This window comes from Strongylocentrotus purpuratus, unplaced genomic scaffold (assembly GCF_000002235.5).
Source record: "Strongylocentrotus purpuratus isolate Spur 01 unplaced genomic scaffold, Spur_5.0 spur5_scaffold_21, whole genome shotgun sequence".
NCBI classification, from domain to species: Eukaryota; Metazoa; Echinodermata; class Echinoidea; order Camarodonta; family Strongylocentrotidae; genus Strongylocentrotus; species Strongylocentrotus purpuratus.
In genome coordinates, this window is record NW_022145607.1 from 22,826,035 (window position 1) to 22,840,969 (window position 14,935).

Genomic DNA, 14,935 nt, shown 5'->3' on the forward strand with positions numbered 1-14,935 from the left:
GAGAAAGGTGAACCACTTTGCCTCAATTTTCACCAGAGTGTGAATGTAATGGAGGTTAACAACATAGTAGAAAGGTGCAAGCCCCAAAAATCACACTAAAAATAAGCCTGATTTGTTTTTCTCACTGATTTTGTTGTTTGCTTGTTTGTTTTTGCAAAATGTCAGGTGTGTACACGTATTGCATGAATGTGTGTGTGTGGGGGGGGGGGGGAGAGAAGACTTTCTATGGCCCGCCAAGTTATGCCAATCGTTAGGTGTGGCCCCCGAGCTTTAAAAGGTTGGCCATCCGTGGTTTAGACGAACAGTCTTTTAATTGTACTTGTATGGTTAATTCCATTATGTGTGCAGTGTGCACAAGCCTCGATAAATGATTATGTTAACACAGAATCGTCGTATTTTAAAACTACAAAGTTTTCAAAACCTCGGAGTTTTAAACAACGACCTGATATCAAGAATTGATTTCGTGATATCAAGAAATATGTTTTAATGATAAAACGGCTTGCCATAAGCTCGCGCCAGCTCGCCACAACTTGAGGCTCCAACTCGGCTAATTGGGAGCCCTGCTTAAGGATACGTAAAAGGAGAGGCAAAATTTTTGACATGTCAAAAATCTTCTTACGATTGTCCACGGATTGATTTTTCCGTAAATAGCTCGTAAATAGCTCGGATGCTCGGATGCTTGCAATTGACTACAAGTTGGCGATTCGTAATGACTCGTAAGAAAAATCAATATCTGCTGCTGCTGTTCTAATTAGATATATTTTATTAAATGCTGATAAGGTTTTTTTAAAGCAGATCTCGACCTATTCAGACAAGCTGGATTAAAAGATTATCTATCCGTTTCCCCACGCCTTTGGAATAAACTCTGCATTTCTAAGAAAAACTCCCTCTAATGATAACTTCAGAAAACATGTGAAAACATACCTCAACAATTTATTCTTCTTAATTTTTGGAATGACTACGGAAAAGTGCCTTGTATCCTCTGGGAAATGTGCGATTTAAATTCGATTATAATTACAATAACAATTATTATTATAATCATTATCATTATTATCATAAATAGAAATATTTATATCTTATCAAATCATCAGTTTTTTTTTAATAATTTGAACCCCAGTGGCGTGGACGGAAAGAAAATGGAGAAGTGTTTCGTAAAACCCCACTCAGTTTTCCAGCTTCTTCTCATTCTTTGGATGACATCCCTCATCCACATTGCAGTTGGGGGTAAGTTACATGAAATAAACATATACCGGTGACGAATTTATCTGTTTATCAATGTTTATAGGCCTAGATTTTCACGAAAATTTAAATGTTCATCTATCACTGTTTATGTATTCCACGTGCACATGAATGACATGTAAAATAAAGAAATATTATACATTGGAGTAAAACAGGAGTAGTTTGAAGATTTTCGACAAAAAAACTTGCTATAATAACAAAAAAGGAGATCATGTTTTTTGTAATTTTTCGTTCGTTCTCCTGTAATTGGTGATGCTTTTAAAAAAAAGATAGAGTGTAAGAACCAACATTTGAGTACATATTGCATTTCATTAAACAAAATATAAAGAATAAGTGTAGTTATAATAAGAAGCAAGTAAATAATAACATTCATCATTCTCTTTATGGTTTAAGATTTCTTTCCTTGTTCGGGATCGAACATTAACGTGTCAGTGACGCTGGTTTGCAATGGATATTACGACTGTGACAATTATGAGGATGAATCCTCATGTAGTAAGTAACAGAATACCTCCGTCGTTTTGATACTGAAATTCCTTTTAACTACGTCCCCGTTTTCTGACGCATTATGTTCCGCCGCTGCATACTACCATATATATGATGATATAGAATACAACTTAGGCAAATTAGCAGAAATCGCAATTAACATATTCCCTAATGTGTTACCACAGGAGTTTGTTTCATTAAACTAGTTATTATTAACGAATTCCAAAATTCTACGACGTATTTGCTCTCGGCCAATTATACAACAGTTCTTGTAACTTGTTATTGATAACATGTTTCATGAATCAGGGCCAAGGTACACGAACACTGGATTGTTGGAATACGGATGCTGAAATAGGAAGCCATATATTTTGCATTCTCTTCTCCACTGTTTAATGAAATTTTGAAATACATTACTGTCTTACATTTTTACGGTAATTGTCTCCATGAGTTTAAAGACAGACTCATATTGTATGTCTCGTGGACTTTTCTTGTATATTTAAGTCACTGGGGTCATGGCTTTTGTGCTCACGGCTTATTAGGTTAAATCCCAATTGGTTCCAACAACTTGGTAAAAGCCAGAGACTGGTTTTGAACAGTCACCCATTTCACTCACAAGATTTGACCCCTCAAAAACCGTGTTAACACAGTGACTCGGCTCGGGGGTTCGACACGCGGGTCGAGCTCATCACGGCAATTTTATGTCATGTAAACGGGATCACTGTACGTGATCCGAGAGCCGTGCCAAACTCGCCTTTTTCGATCCGCCAGATTAACAGGTTTCAAGCCGCGTGGCGTGCTGAACACGTACACGGAATCACTGTGATGTAGGTTGACCTACGGACATGTTTGAGTGACAAATTTCCTGCATTGTGACGTCAATGTGATCCACGGGCCGTGTTGAACACGTCATTGTTTGTTTCCGTATGAACACGATCACAGCAGCGTAGCGTTAACCCTGCTTGAGGATCAACACTCGAGCCGAGCCACTGTCTAAACACGGTAATCGTTACAGATGTTATCTAACAAAAAAGTACCACGGTAACCATGATTTTTGTCCAAATCACCATCCACCATGGTAACTATGGTTATCATGGTACCAAATCGTCCCTATTTTCACGAAGTGACGGTAGTGAGGAAAATCGTAACGCAAAGTGAATGCAATTTTTTTTCACTACCGTCACTTCGTGAAAACAGCGACGAAATAATGAAATGCATTGTTTGATGACCCTATGTTTATCATTGTTTGATGACCCTATGTTTATCATTGTTTGATAACCATGGTTACCATGGCGGATGGTAATTTTGACCAAAAAACATGGTTACCATATGGTACTCTTTTATAGGTCGTTGATGAAAAATGTGTTATTCTGAAGTGAATGCAGCTATCGGGACACCCCCCCCCCCCCCTCCCACCCTATACCCCACAGTCAGGTCGAAACATGATGTCGTACGTCTGTTTATCAGGACAGGCGATTTTTTACATTTTTATAATGAACAGAGAATGTTTCGAATCAAAATTGTATCCATATGATCTAAGGGGGAAAATGTAAAATGCTTTGTAATGTCCGTTTATAACTTTTAGGAATCATCTAGAGATACGAAAGGTACTTGTATTTTTTTTTTAATTAATTTTTTCTTTCTTGTGTTGTGAAAATCTTTTTCTGCAGATTATTCAGCAACATATCTTCAGGAAGGCGAATCACATATCATCTCCTTATTACCAGACACCCGTCCAAGAGGATTGTATAACGCGACCTTGATACAAACAAACGCTACGAATGGATTCCAGGTTGTGTTCAAAGATTTGTTGCTCATTAATGATGATTTAGTCCAAATAGGGACTGGTAACGATCCGTCTGACATACAGTCTGTCATCGCAACTATCCATGGATATCGGTACCAAGCAAGTGATATCTATATAAATTCCAATGAGATGTGGTTTGCTGCCATAATAGGGTGGCAATACGGTAGGTACCGTGTGGATGTTGGTGTTACTGCCATTGATATGCTGAGTAAGTATATTTGCATCAGTCGGACTTTAATTTACTGTTCAATTTCTTGTGGCTTTTGTTACTAAAAAAATTACCCAAGATAATACAAGTGATATACAAATGCATTGATCAACCTGTTTTAATTAAGGTGTCCCCAGGTCGAAATTCCAATAGGATCCGATAGCCTATTGGACCATCAGAAACCATTAGAAAGTGGAATATTGGACCCACAGAAACCAATAGAAATATATATTGGACCAATACAAACCCACAGAAAAAAATGCTGATGGACCAACAGAAAGTTTCTATTGGACCAACATCCACCCACGTCTTCTATGGGTTTCTGTTGGTCAATTAGATATTTTCTTCTATGATGGATTTCTGTTGGTCCATTAGATATTTTCTATGGGTTCATGTTGGTCCATGAGAGATGTTTCTATGGGTTTCTAATTGTCCCATTTTCTGAATTCCCTATTGAAACCAATACGCCTATTGGTTTTTAATGGTTCAATAGTCCATTGGCTTCTATTGGTAAATCAATAATGATAAATCAAAAATTGATTTTAGCAACTGTCCACCAAAAATTATAATCCTAATCTAATTCTAATCCCCATTGCATTAACTCCATCACAAAGATCACTTGAAGTGAGTTTAAAGACCGTCAATACTACTGGGCCAGAAGAGATTAGACCACACAGCTAGGTCACTGACAGGTGGCTATCTCATTAACTCAGCTCTCAACTAACATAAGAAAAAGAGGATCATGGGGGACCAACAGGCACCGAATGAGGAAGTTTTCTATATAGAGGGAGCAAGTAGCTACAAGTAGGACAGTGGGGCTTTAAGAATATCCTTTATTTAACTAAAGGCTTATACTATTCTATATAATAAACATACATGTTGTTTCTTGGTTAGTGATCATTATAATCAATATATCTATTGCTAAAACGTGAATGTAATTGTAACATGATCAGACAAATAATCTATTAATTGTTCATTAATTGCTGAAAGAAAATAAAAATCACAAAATTGATGTGCATTGTCATAAGTTGCTTAACATATTATGATAAATGTATTTTTCTGTGAGAACGTGTTATTAAAGTAATCATGAATATGCATGAAATAGATTTAGATGTTGGTTTCTATTGGACCTATTGGTTTCTATGTTTCTTAATTCGATTGGTCATATTGGTTTTTATTGGTCCCATTGGGTTCTATTGGTCTCATTGGTTTTCTATTATTCCTATTTGTCATATTGGTCCTATTGGTCCTATTGGTTTTTATCGGTCTTATTGGTTTCTATTTGTCCTGTTGGTTCCTATTGGTCCTATCGGTCTAATTGGTCCTATTGGTTTCTATTGGTCTTATTGGTTTCTATTGGTCCTATTTGTTTCTATTGGTCCTATTGGCTTCTATTTCTATTGGTTTATATGGGTGCTATTGGTTTCTATTGGTTTCTGATGGTTTGAATGGTCTCTATTGGATTCAATTCTATGTGTCCAACAGAAACCAATAAGACTCCTAAAGAAACCACTAGAGACCAATATAATGTTTCTAATGGTCTATATTGGTCTCTATGGGATTTTCGACCTGGGTCGGCTTATTCTTCTTTACTTCCAATCATCTGTGCTCAAATGTTCTGCCAGGCTTCAATTTGCACACTGAAGAGCCTTATCATTTGCTGCCACTAGGTCTTCCAGGTAGCATTGGTCATCTAGGAGTGGGCGTCTTAATAAGTGTGACATAGATTGCACGGATGTTCCACACTCTCAGTCGGTGTCTTTGTCATCTGTGTATCCCCATTTATGCATGTTGTAATTTGCATTGCCCCACCCCTGTGCGAAGCCTTTTGAGGGACTTCCACGTCTTTCAGTCACATATATATCCAAGCAGCAGCTGTTCCGTGGTCGGGATCATGGTTGCTTTTCATGGTTGTGGTTTTCGCAACGTTTCTCTTAGTCCAGAATCTGGCCTATTTAATTTGGATCTCCACCACACCAACGCTACCTCCCCCTACTTACTTGCTACCAGCCAATGATGGCGTGATCATTAAATTGTTACGCCCGGCAAAAATTTCTAGGCCTCAGGCTCAGGCTGGGCTGGTAAACATAAGTATGAGTTTCTTGATAACGCCATCTTCGACGGCTTGAATCAAGTGTGTAGGGAATTATATAAGGACCGGGCAGATTCTGGACTACGTTTCTCTATCCACAAGATCACTCTGGTTGAATGAGGAGGTTGTGACAGTGGCTGGACTGTATGAAGGAAGCTCTTCCTTGACTTCAGGCGGGTAGGGGCCGGTTGATGAGAGTAAAGAGGGTGGCGTGTGTCCTCAACCTGTCTGCTTTATAGTTAGACAGTGACTTCGCTAGATATAATAGGACATGGAGAGTCGAAGCTGCCCGAATATTATAATTCCCCTCACTTTGACAAAAATGATCCAACAAGCGTTAGAAGAACGTGAACATCGCTGTAGATTAAGCACTACAATTCAACATTTGCCGCAATAAATCTCTAATAAACGGGTGTCCCACCTTATACCAATATCAACGGCCCTTTTTAACTGATATATTAAATCGGGTTTCCCTTCGTTAACAAGTATTATAACTATTACCCCGAAAGAGCATATGCAATAGTCTATGAGCAAGATCAATTGTAACTGAAAAGGTATCTGTTGATCTCAATTGTTATTTTAAAGGAACATAGATAAGGGTTTTTATTATTGAAAATGTATGTTTATAATCAGCAGTAAGTGAATACTCCTAAAACACGTCGTTCTTATTGTGTTTCAGATTTATTTCCTTGTTCGGGATCGAACATGAACGTGTCAGTGACGTTGGTTTGCGATGGGTATTACAACTGTGACAATTATGAGGATGAATCATCATGTAGTAAGTAACAGAATACCTCCGTCGTTATGATACTGAAATTCCTGTTGACTACGTCATCATGTTCTGACGCATTATGTTCCGCTGCCTACTACCATATACATATGATATAGATTACAACTTACTAATTTACCTAATAGGTAAATTAGCCGATATCTCAATTAGCATATCCCCTAATGAGTAACCACAGGGGCTTGTTTCATAAAACTTGGTATTATATAAAATAAAAAAATTCTAAAATTCTACGACAAATGTGTTTTCAGCCAATTAAATGCCACCATTTCAATACCTTTTAACAGTTCTTGTAACTTAAATTGTTATTGATAACATGTTTCATGAATCAGGGCATAGATACATGAACACTGAATTGTTAGAATACAGGTGCTAAAATATGATGCCATATAGCCTATTTCTCATTCTCTCACATTCTTCTCAACTGTTTAATGAAATTGTGATATTCATTACTTTGTTGCATTCGTGCGGTTAATTTTCTCCATTAAAAGAGAGGCAGACTCGTTTTGTATGTCTCGTGGAGTTTTTTTTTTTTTTTTTTTTTTTTTTTTGGGGGGGGGGGGTATATTTTATCCATAGGGGTCATGGCTTTTGTGCCCACGGCTTATTAGGGTATCCAAATTTTTTCCAACAACTTGGTAGAAGCCAAAGATTGGTCCTGAACAGTCACCCATTTCACTCACTAGATTTGACCCCTCAAAGTTACTGATGATATCTAGGTCATCGATTTAAAAAAAAAAAGTGCTTTAGTTTGAATGTAGTTGTCGGCAACCCCCCCCCCTCCCAACCCCAAAGTCGGGTCTAAGCACTAGATTTGGTCATTATGATGTCGTACGTCTGTATTTCAGGACGTTTTCGTAATAAACAGAGAATGCTTCGAATCAAAATTGTATCCATAGGATCTAAGGGGAAAATTGAGAAAAAAATGTCAGTTCATAACTGATTGGAATCATCTACAGATACGAATGTTACTTGTGTTTTTTTTTTTTCTTTCTTTTTTTTCTTGTGTCTTGAAAATCTATTCTTGCAGATTATTCAGCAACATTTCTTCAGGAAGGCGAATCTCATATCATCTCCTTACTATACACCCCTTCACATCGATTGTATAACGGAAGTGTGATACAAACAAATGCTACGAATGGATTCCAAGTTGTGTTCCAAGATTTGTATCTCAGCAGTTATCTTGATTTAGTCCAAATAGGGACTGGTAACGATCCGTCTGACATACATTCTGTCATCACAACTATCGATATATCATATTACGGAGATTATATTTATATAGATTCCAATGAAATGTGGGTTGCTGTCATAGGAGGGCTGCAATCCAGCCGTATTCGTATGGATGTTGGTGTTACTGCCCTTGATTTGCTGAGTGAGTATAATTTGCATCAGTCGGACTTTACTGTTCAATTCCTCGTGGCTTTTGTTACTAATAATATCCCCCTAGATAATAGAATTGATATAACAAATGCATTGATCAATCTGTTTTTATTAAGGTGTCGGCTTTACTGTTAGATCCAGTGACATCACTAGATGTAAATAGGACGTTGGTCGGCTGCCCGAATATTAGATTTTTCCCCACTTTGACAAAAATGATCCAACAAGCGTAAGAAGAGCAATGCACCGCAGCGGCGCAGCCCTCCGGGAGTGGGGGCAGGGGGATACAGTGCCCCCACTTTTTCAAGCTCCCGAAAAGTTCCCTTTTTACATAGGAATAGTACCCCTTTTACTTTGACAAGTGTCCCTATTAATTTTTAAAAGTGCCTCTTCCCCTTTTCAACTCTGATAAGCGCCCCTTTTATTTGGACACGTGCCCCTTTTCCTTCGACAAGTTCCCTTTTTCCATTTTCCATTCTCATTAGTGCCCTTTTTAATCTCTAAGTGCCCCTTTTCAGGTACGAGAAGTGAATCTTTTCACTTTTGATTAGTGCCCCCTCAACCTCTGATAATTGCCCTATTAAAATCTGAGAGGTGCCTCTTTTACTTTGACAAGTGCCCCTTTTCCTTTCTAATAAGTGCCCCTTTTCCTAATGATGAGTGCCCCATAAAAAAGAGCCCCTACCCCTTCTCATTAGTGCCCCTTTTCTAGGAAATGACCCTTTTCAAGTACGAGAAGATACTCCTTTTTACTTCAGATAAGTGCCCCCTGTGACCTCCGATAAATGCCCCTTTAAAATCTGATCGGTGCCCATTTTCTTTAATTATAAGTTCTTCTTTTCATATCTGGTCATTGCCCCTTTTCAGGTGCAATAAGTGCCTCTTTTCACCTCTGATAATTTCCCTTTTAACAATGATACATGCCCCTTTTCCTTTCTGATACGGGACCTATCCCCTTTTCCTATTCTCATAACTGACTTTTTTTTATCCCTGGTGAGTGCCTCTTTTTGAGAGTGTAAGAAGTGCCCAATTTTCAACTCTTATTGTAACTCTTTGTACTTTGACACATGCTCCTTTTCTTTTCTGATGAGTGTCCCCTTTTCCTCTCATCATTAAACGCGCCCCAAATTTCAGGTGACTAAGAGCAATTTCTCCCAAAGTTCGCTCGCTCGCTATCTATAGATGATATACTGATGTTATTATCACAGGTATTTTCAGTCTTCCGTTATGAGAATGTGCTTATAAGCCCGTCAGGATTGGGTTTTTTCCTCTTTATAAGATGTAATTATCCGCACTGCGATCCCAAAAAAATTAAAAATTGACCTTGCTCGCTTCGCTCGCTCGCAAAGAATTTTTCAAACCATCTCACCCAACTGCAATCTTGTATGGTGTATAAAGTCAAACAAAGATTGATGTAATCACAATGTAGGGTTATATATTAATATCTATTAAAAAGATTGTATATTTTCGCTCGGCCGCCCCTGTGTAGATTAATCATTAAATTTCAAGATTTGCCGACATGATAATCTTTAATAAATTAGTGCCCTACCTCTAACCAATATCAGCGGCTCTTTTTAATTTAACTATTCAGTTGAGCTCCCTTCGATTAAAGATAAAGTTGAGTTCTTGTCATGCGATTGCATTGTGAAAGAAACGTTATGGAACCAATCAGAAAAGGTTGATCATGTAGCATATAAGTACTGGTGTATACTGCAAGGTTCTGGAATCATCAAAATGATAAGTATTTGACCCAAGTCTTCGTAAAGTTACAAGCACTGCACACAGAAAGATGTATATGGGACTAAGCTAACATGTGGCAATAAAATCCGTCCCGATGTTTATGATGTTACATGCCATAATTTAGAATATTAAGGCATTTGAATAGCCATGCTTTTCAGGGAACATTTTTTTATTTGATGTTCTTCCACACTTGCATAATACAATGATAGTGCTCACAAATTGTCTTTCACCTCTTCCCAGAACTCAACCTTCTTTGTAACAAGTATTAGAACTATTAACGCTAAAAAACATTTGCAATAGTCTTTGCGCAAGATCTATAGTAACTGAAAATGCATCAGTTGATCTCATATGTCATTTCAAAGGCAGGGGCCTACATGGATAAGGGTTATTATTATAAGGTGATTATGTTTATTACCAGAAGCGACTGAATATGAAGAAAAAAAACATCATCCTTTTTCGATTTTAGATTTCTTTCCTTGTTCGGGATCGAACATCAACGTGTCAGTGACGTTGGTTTGCGATGGATATTACAACTGTGACAATTACAAGGATGAATCATCATGTAGTAAGTAACATAATATCTCGTTAGTTTTTATTAACAAATTCTGAAAATTCTACAACAAATTTGCTCTCCGCCAATTATATGCCACCATTTCAGTAGTTCATGTCACTTGTCTTTGATAACATGTTTCATAGATCAGGGCCTTGTTATACGAATACTGAATTGTTGGAATACAGGTGCTGAAATATGAATCCATTTATTTGTTGCATTCTCTCACATTCTCCTCCAATGTTTTTATGAATTTGCGAAATTCAGTACTTACTTGCATTTTCGCGATAGATTTTCTGCAGTATTTTAAAGACAGACTCATATTGTATGCCTCGTGGATTTGTCTTGAATATTTTAGTCACTGAGGTTATGGCTTTTGTGCTTACGGCTTATTAGGGTATCCCAATTTGTTTCAACAACTTGGTAAAAGCCAAAGACTGGTTTTGAACAGTCACCCATTTCACTCACAAGATTTGACCCCTCAAAGTTACTGATATATTCTAGGTCACTGATAACAATTGCAGTTTGAGTGTAGCTGTCGGGATACCCCCCCCCCCCCCCACCCACCGCCCCAGCCCCGAAACCCAAAATTGGGTCGAAGCACTAGATTTTCTTAATATGATGTCGTACATGTATGTCCATATATCTGGACATGACCGTCTTTACATTTTTGTAATTGTAGTGGTACGCTGATTTGAGCAACACATTTACCTAAAGGGGGCGCTAGAGCCATAAGAGGAGCCGGGCTGGGTTGATTAATTGTACGGTCATTAGTTTGACTTGGTAAACATTTAAAAGTTGAATAGCTTTAATTATGTTTCCAATAGTGTGCCGGGAACGGTTAACACCTGGGCCCTGTCTTACAAAGAGTCCTCTAATCAATCACAAGTTTGCAGTCTCCTATCTCTTATGTACATAGTTGCGATTGATATCAATCGTAAATAAGTTGCAATTAATATCAACTTGTAAGACAGGGCCCTGGTCTTGAATTTCGATAAGCATGTTGGAAATTAATTCCTGCATTAAGATGTACAGGTGTTTATTTCCGATAAACACGTTAGACAATAGTCTGTTTTTTCCGGGGACCTGACATTCTCGCGAAGATATAGACTCCTCCCATATTTGTCGGTCACTAGTTCAAGTCACTCTCAGAGGCGGCCCTCCCCGGGGGGGCAGGGGGCACAGTGCCCCCACACTTTTTCAGATACCCCAAAAGTGCCCTTTTTTACATAGAAAAATTTGCCCCTTTTACATAGGAAAAGTGCCCCTTTTACTTTGACAAGTCCCCCTATTACTTCCCCCTTTTCACCACTGACGAGTGCCCTTTTTATTTTTGACACGTGCCCCTTTTCCTTCAACACATCCCATTTTTCTTTGCAATAGGTGTCCATTTTCCATTCTAATAAATCTTGAAATTATCTTGAATAAGTGCCCTTTTTAATCTCTAGTAAGTGCCTCTTTTCACCTCTGATAATTCCCCTTTTAATGATACGTGCCCCTTTTCCTTTCTAATAAGGGACCTATCCCCTTTTCACCTCTTATAAATGTCCCTATCAAAATCTGATGAGTGCCCCTTTTCCGTCAACAAATGCCTATTTCCCATTTCCGTAAACGCCTCTTTTTCATCAATGGTGAGTGCCTCTTTTTAGGTGAAAAAATGCCTCATTTTCACCTCTTATAATTATCCTTTGTACTTTGACACGTGCTCCTTTTCTTTTCTAATAAGTGTCTTATCCCTTTCGATAATTGTCCCCTTTTCATGTAATCATTAAACGTGCCCCTTATTTAAATCGACTAAGAGCAGTTTCCCCCAAAGTGCGCTCGCTGCGCACGCTCGCATTTAAAGATGATATGAGTATGTTACTTATCAAAGGTCTTTTCAGTCTTCCGTTATGAAAATGTGCTTATCACCCCATCACGATTGGCTTTTTATCTCTTTATAAGATGTAATTTTTCGCACTGTGACCTCACAGATCTTTAAAAATGTTCTCGCTCGCTCGCAAAAGCATATTCAGACATTACCCCAACTGTAAAGTATGATGCTTAACTCTTGGCCTGCCATAAGGCTGCATGCACGCTACTGTTACTCTGCTTCTTGCATGCTAGCACGCATTCGTAATAGCAGTTATTGTTCATGCCCAATGGACTGTGCCTAGTGTTTTGCACGCGCTATTGTTAGTACCATCGCGTTAATCCGATTATGTCGTTATAAATCTGGCACTGGGGGGATTAGCCCTGTGGCAGGATAAGAGTTAAGCGATATCTTGTATGATGTATGGAGAGAAACAAATATTGAAATCATCCCTGTAATGTAATCACAATGTAGGAGTATATATCAATGTCTAATAAAATGGTATATTTTCGCTTTAAGATTTCCCACTGTAGATGCCCTTATTTTTTCCAGAAAGTGCCCTTTTTTGTTGGTGCCCCCCTCCCCCACTTTGGAAGTCGCTCGGCCGCCCCTGGTCACTCTTATCTATTATGCCTTATCATTGGTTACAATTATTAAAATGTATAACTCCTCTCTTAATTGGTCGGATGACCTAAGGGTAATTTTATATATCCCATCTTGTTATTGTTTGCCTTCGTAAGGGTCCTCCTGGTTTAGCCGGTTATATTATGTGATATGTAAGCCTCGTCGGGTGCTGGAGTATTTAAATGCCATGTGCGGGATTTTGTGGTGAATTTTATTTCTTTCCGTTATCATGTTTAGGACGTGCTGCTAGTTTAACTGTCTATAGAGCCGCCCAGCCTCTGAGAGAATCAGCTAGTTTGAAATGTTCTAAAATGATTAATCTTCGTCTGTAACTACTGGAGCTTCGGCTGACTTTTATAATTAATAAGGTGGATTTCAACTGTATATTCGAGCTTTTTTCGTTTTCATTTTGTTTCTAAACTTGTCATCACCGACCCTTTAACTCTTATCCTGCCACAGGGCTAATCCCCCCAGTGCCAGATTTATAACAAGATAATCGGATTAACGCGATGCTACTACCAATAGCGCGTGCAAAACATTAGGCACAGTTCAATGGGCATGAACAATAACTGCTATTACGAATGCGTGCTAGCATATGCAGGAAGCGGAGTAACAGTAGCGTGCATGCAGCCTTATGGCAGGCTATGAGTTAACGGGCTCATTACATAATCAACAGAGAATGTTTTGAATACAAATTGTGTCCATATAATATAAGGGGGGAATGTAATAATGTTTTGTAATGTCCGTTCATAACTGTTAGGTATCATCTACAGAAACGAAAGTTACTTGTTTTTTCTTTTCTTCTTGTTAAAACATTCTTTCTTGTATCGTGAAAATCTATTCTTGCAGATTATTCAACAACATATCTTCAGGAAGGCGAATCACATATCATCTCCTTACCATTAACCACTACAAGCCGATTGCATAACGTAACATTGATACAAACAAACGCTAAGAAAGGATTTCATGTTGTGATCCAATATTTGTATTTGGCTAATGTTGATTTAGTCCAAATAGGGACTGGTGACGATCCGTCTGACATAAATTCTGTAATCACAACTATCCATGGACCTAAAATCTACGCAGATGATATTTATGTACACTCCAATGAGATATGGTTTGCTGCCATAGGAGGGCTGCAATACAGTCGTATTCGTATGGATGTTGGTGTTACTGCCATTGATTTGCTGAGTGAGTATAATTTGCATCAGTCGGACTTTACTGTTCAATTCCTTGTGGCTTTTGATACTAATAAAATCACCCGAGATAATAGATGCGATATACAAATGCATTGATCAACCTCTTTTTATTAGGGTTTCCGCGTTATTGTTAGACAGTGACATACATTATCGTTAGATGTAAATAGGACGCGGTGAGGCTGCTAGAATATTATATTTCCCCCATTTTGACAAAAAATGATCCAACAAGCGTAAGACGAGCGATACAAATATCGCTTTAGGTTAAAAACTACAATTCAGGATTTGCCGATATGAGAATGTTTAATAAATGAGTGCCCCACCTCATACCAATATCAGCGGCTCTTTTTAATTTAACTATTTAGTTGAGCTCCCTTCCATTTACAAGTATAACTATTAACACAAAAGAGCATATGCAATTGTTTACGATATGTTTAGTAACATGTGTCACTTAAAGATAACCCTCGTGTAATCATATACTTTTGTAAATATGTTAATTCAGATACCCTAATTTATATATAAACCAATGAACCGGGACCTACATAATACAAGCTTTGCGTTTTAGTAGATCCCCCACTTTATTGATTGATTTATATGGTTGTATTCTCTTTTATAACTATTATCATTTACATTTTGTTTTCTCTATTGTATGTTTAGTTACAATAATTACCATTATTCACTATGTTCAATTATGTTATCTTTGATGAAGTGAAATAAATAAACTTGAAACTATGTACAAGATCAACTGTAACTGAAAATGCATCAGTTGATCTCAATTGTCATTTTAAAGGAACATATATTAGGGTTATAAGTATTAGGATATTATTTTTTAATATCAGAAGTTAGTGAATATTCCTTATCCCTTTTCTGTTTCAGATTTCTTTCCATGTTCGGGATCGAACATGAACGTGTCAGTGACGTTGGTTTGCGATGGGTATTACGACTGTGACAATTATGAGGATGAATCATCGTGTAGTAAGTAA

The 14,935-nt window shown here is 37.8% G+C and overlaps 1 protein-coding gene across 1 annotated transcript; it reads left to right on the plus strand.

The window, feature by feature from the left end:
* Positions 1 to 1,102: 1,102 nt before the first annotated feature.
* On the plus strand, positions 1,103 to 14,935 carry LOC105441054. The gene is made up of 6 exons (XM_030994247.1): positions 1,103 to 1,224; positions 1,633 to 1,731; positions 3,390 to 3,734; positions 6,506 to 6,604; positions 13,606 to 13,947; positions 14,829 to 14,935. The coding sequence occupies exons 1-6, from the start codon at positions 1,137 to 1,139 to the stop codon at positions 14,933 to 14,935; spliced, it is 1,080 nt and encodes a 359-aa protein (XP_030850107.1). The 5' UTR covers positions 1,103 to 1,136.

What these genes read in the sequence shown, in the direction of transcription:
- LOC105441054 (XM_030994247.1), top strand. Translation starts at nt 1,137, where the DNA reads ATGGAGAAGTGTTTCGTAAAACCCCACTCAGTTTTCCAGCTTCTTCTC. An exon ending in CATCCACATTGCAGTTGGGG is followed by an intron (nt 1,225 to 1,632) that starts GTAAGTTACATG and finishes TTATGGTTTAAG; the next exon opens with ATTTCTTTCCTTGTTCGGGA. An exon ending in TGAGGATGAATCATCATGTA is followed by an intron (nt 6,605 to 13,605) that starts GTAAGTAACAGA and finishes CTATTCTTGCAG; the next exon opens with ATTATTCAACAACATATCTT.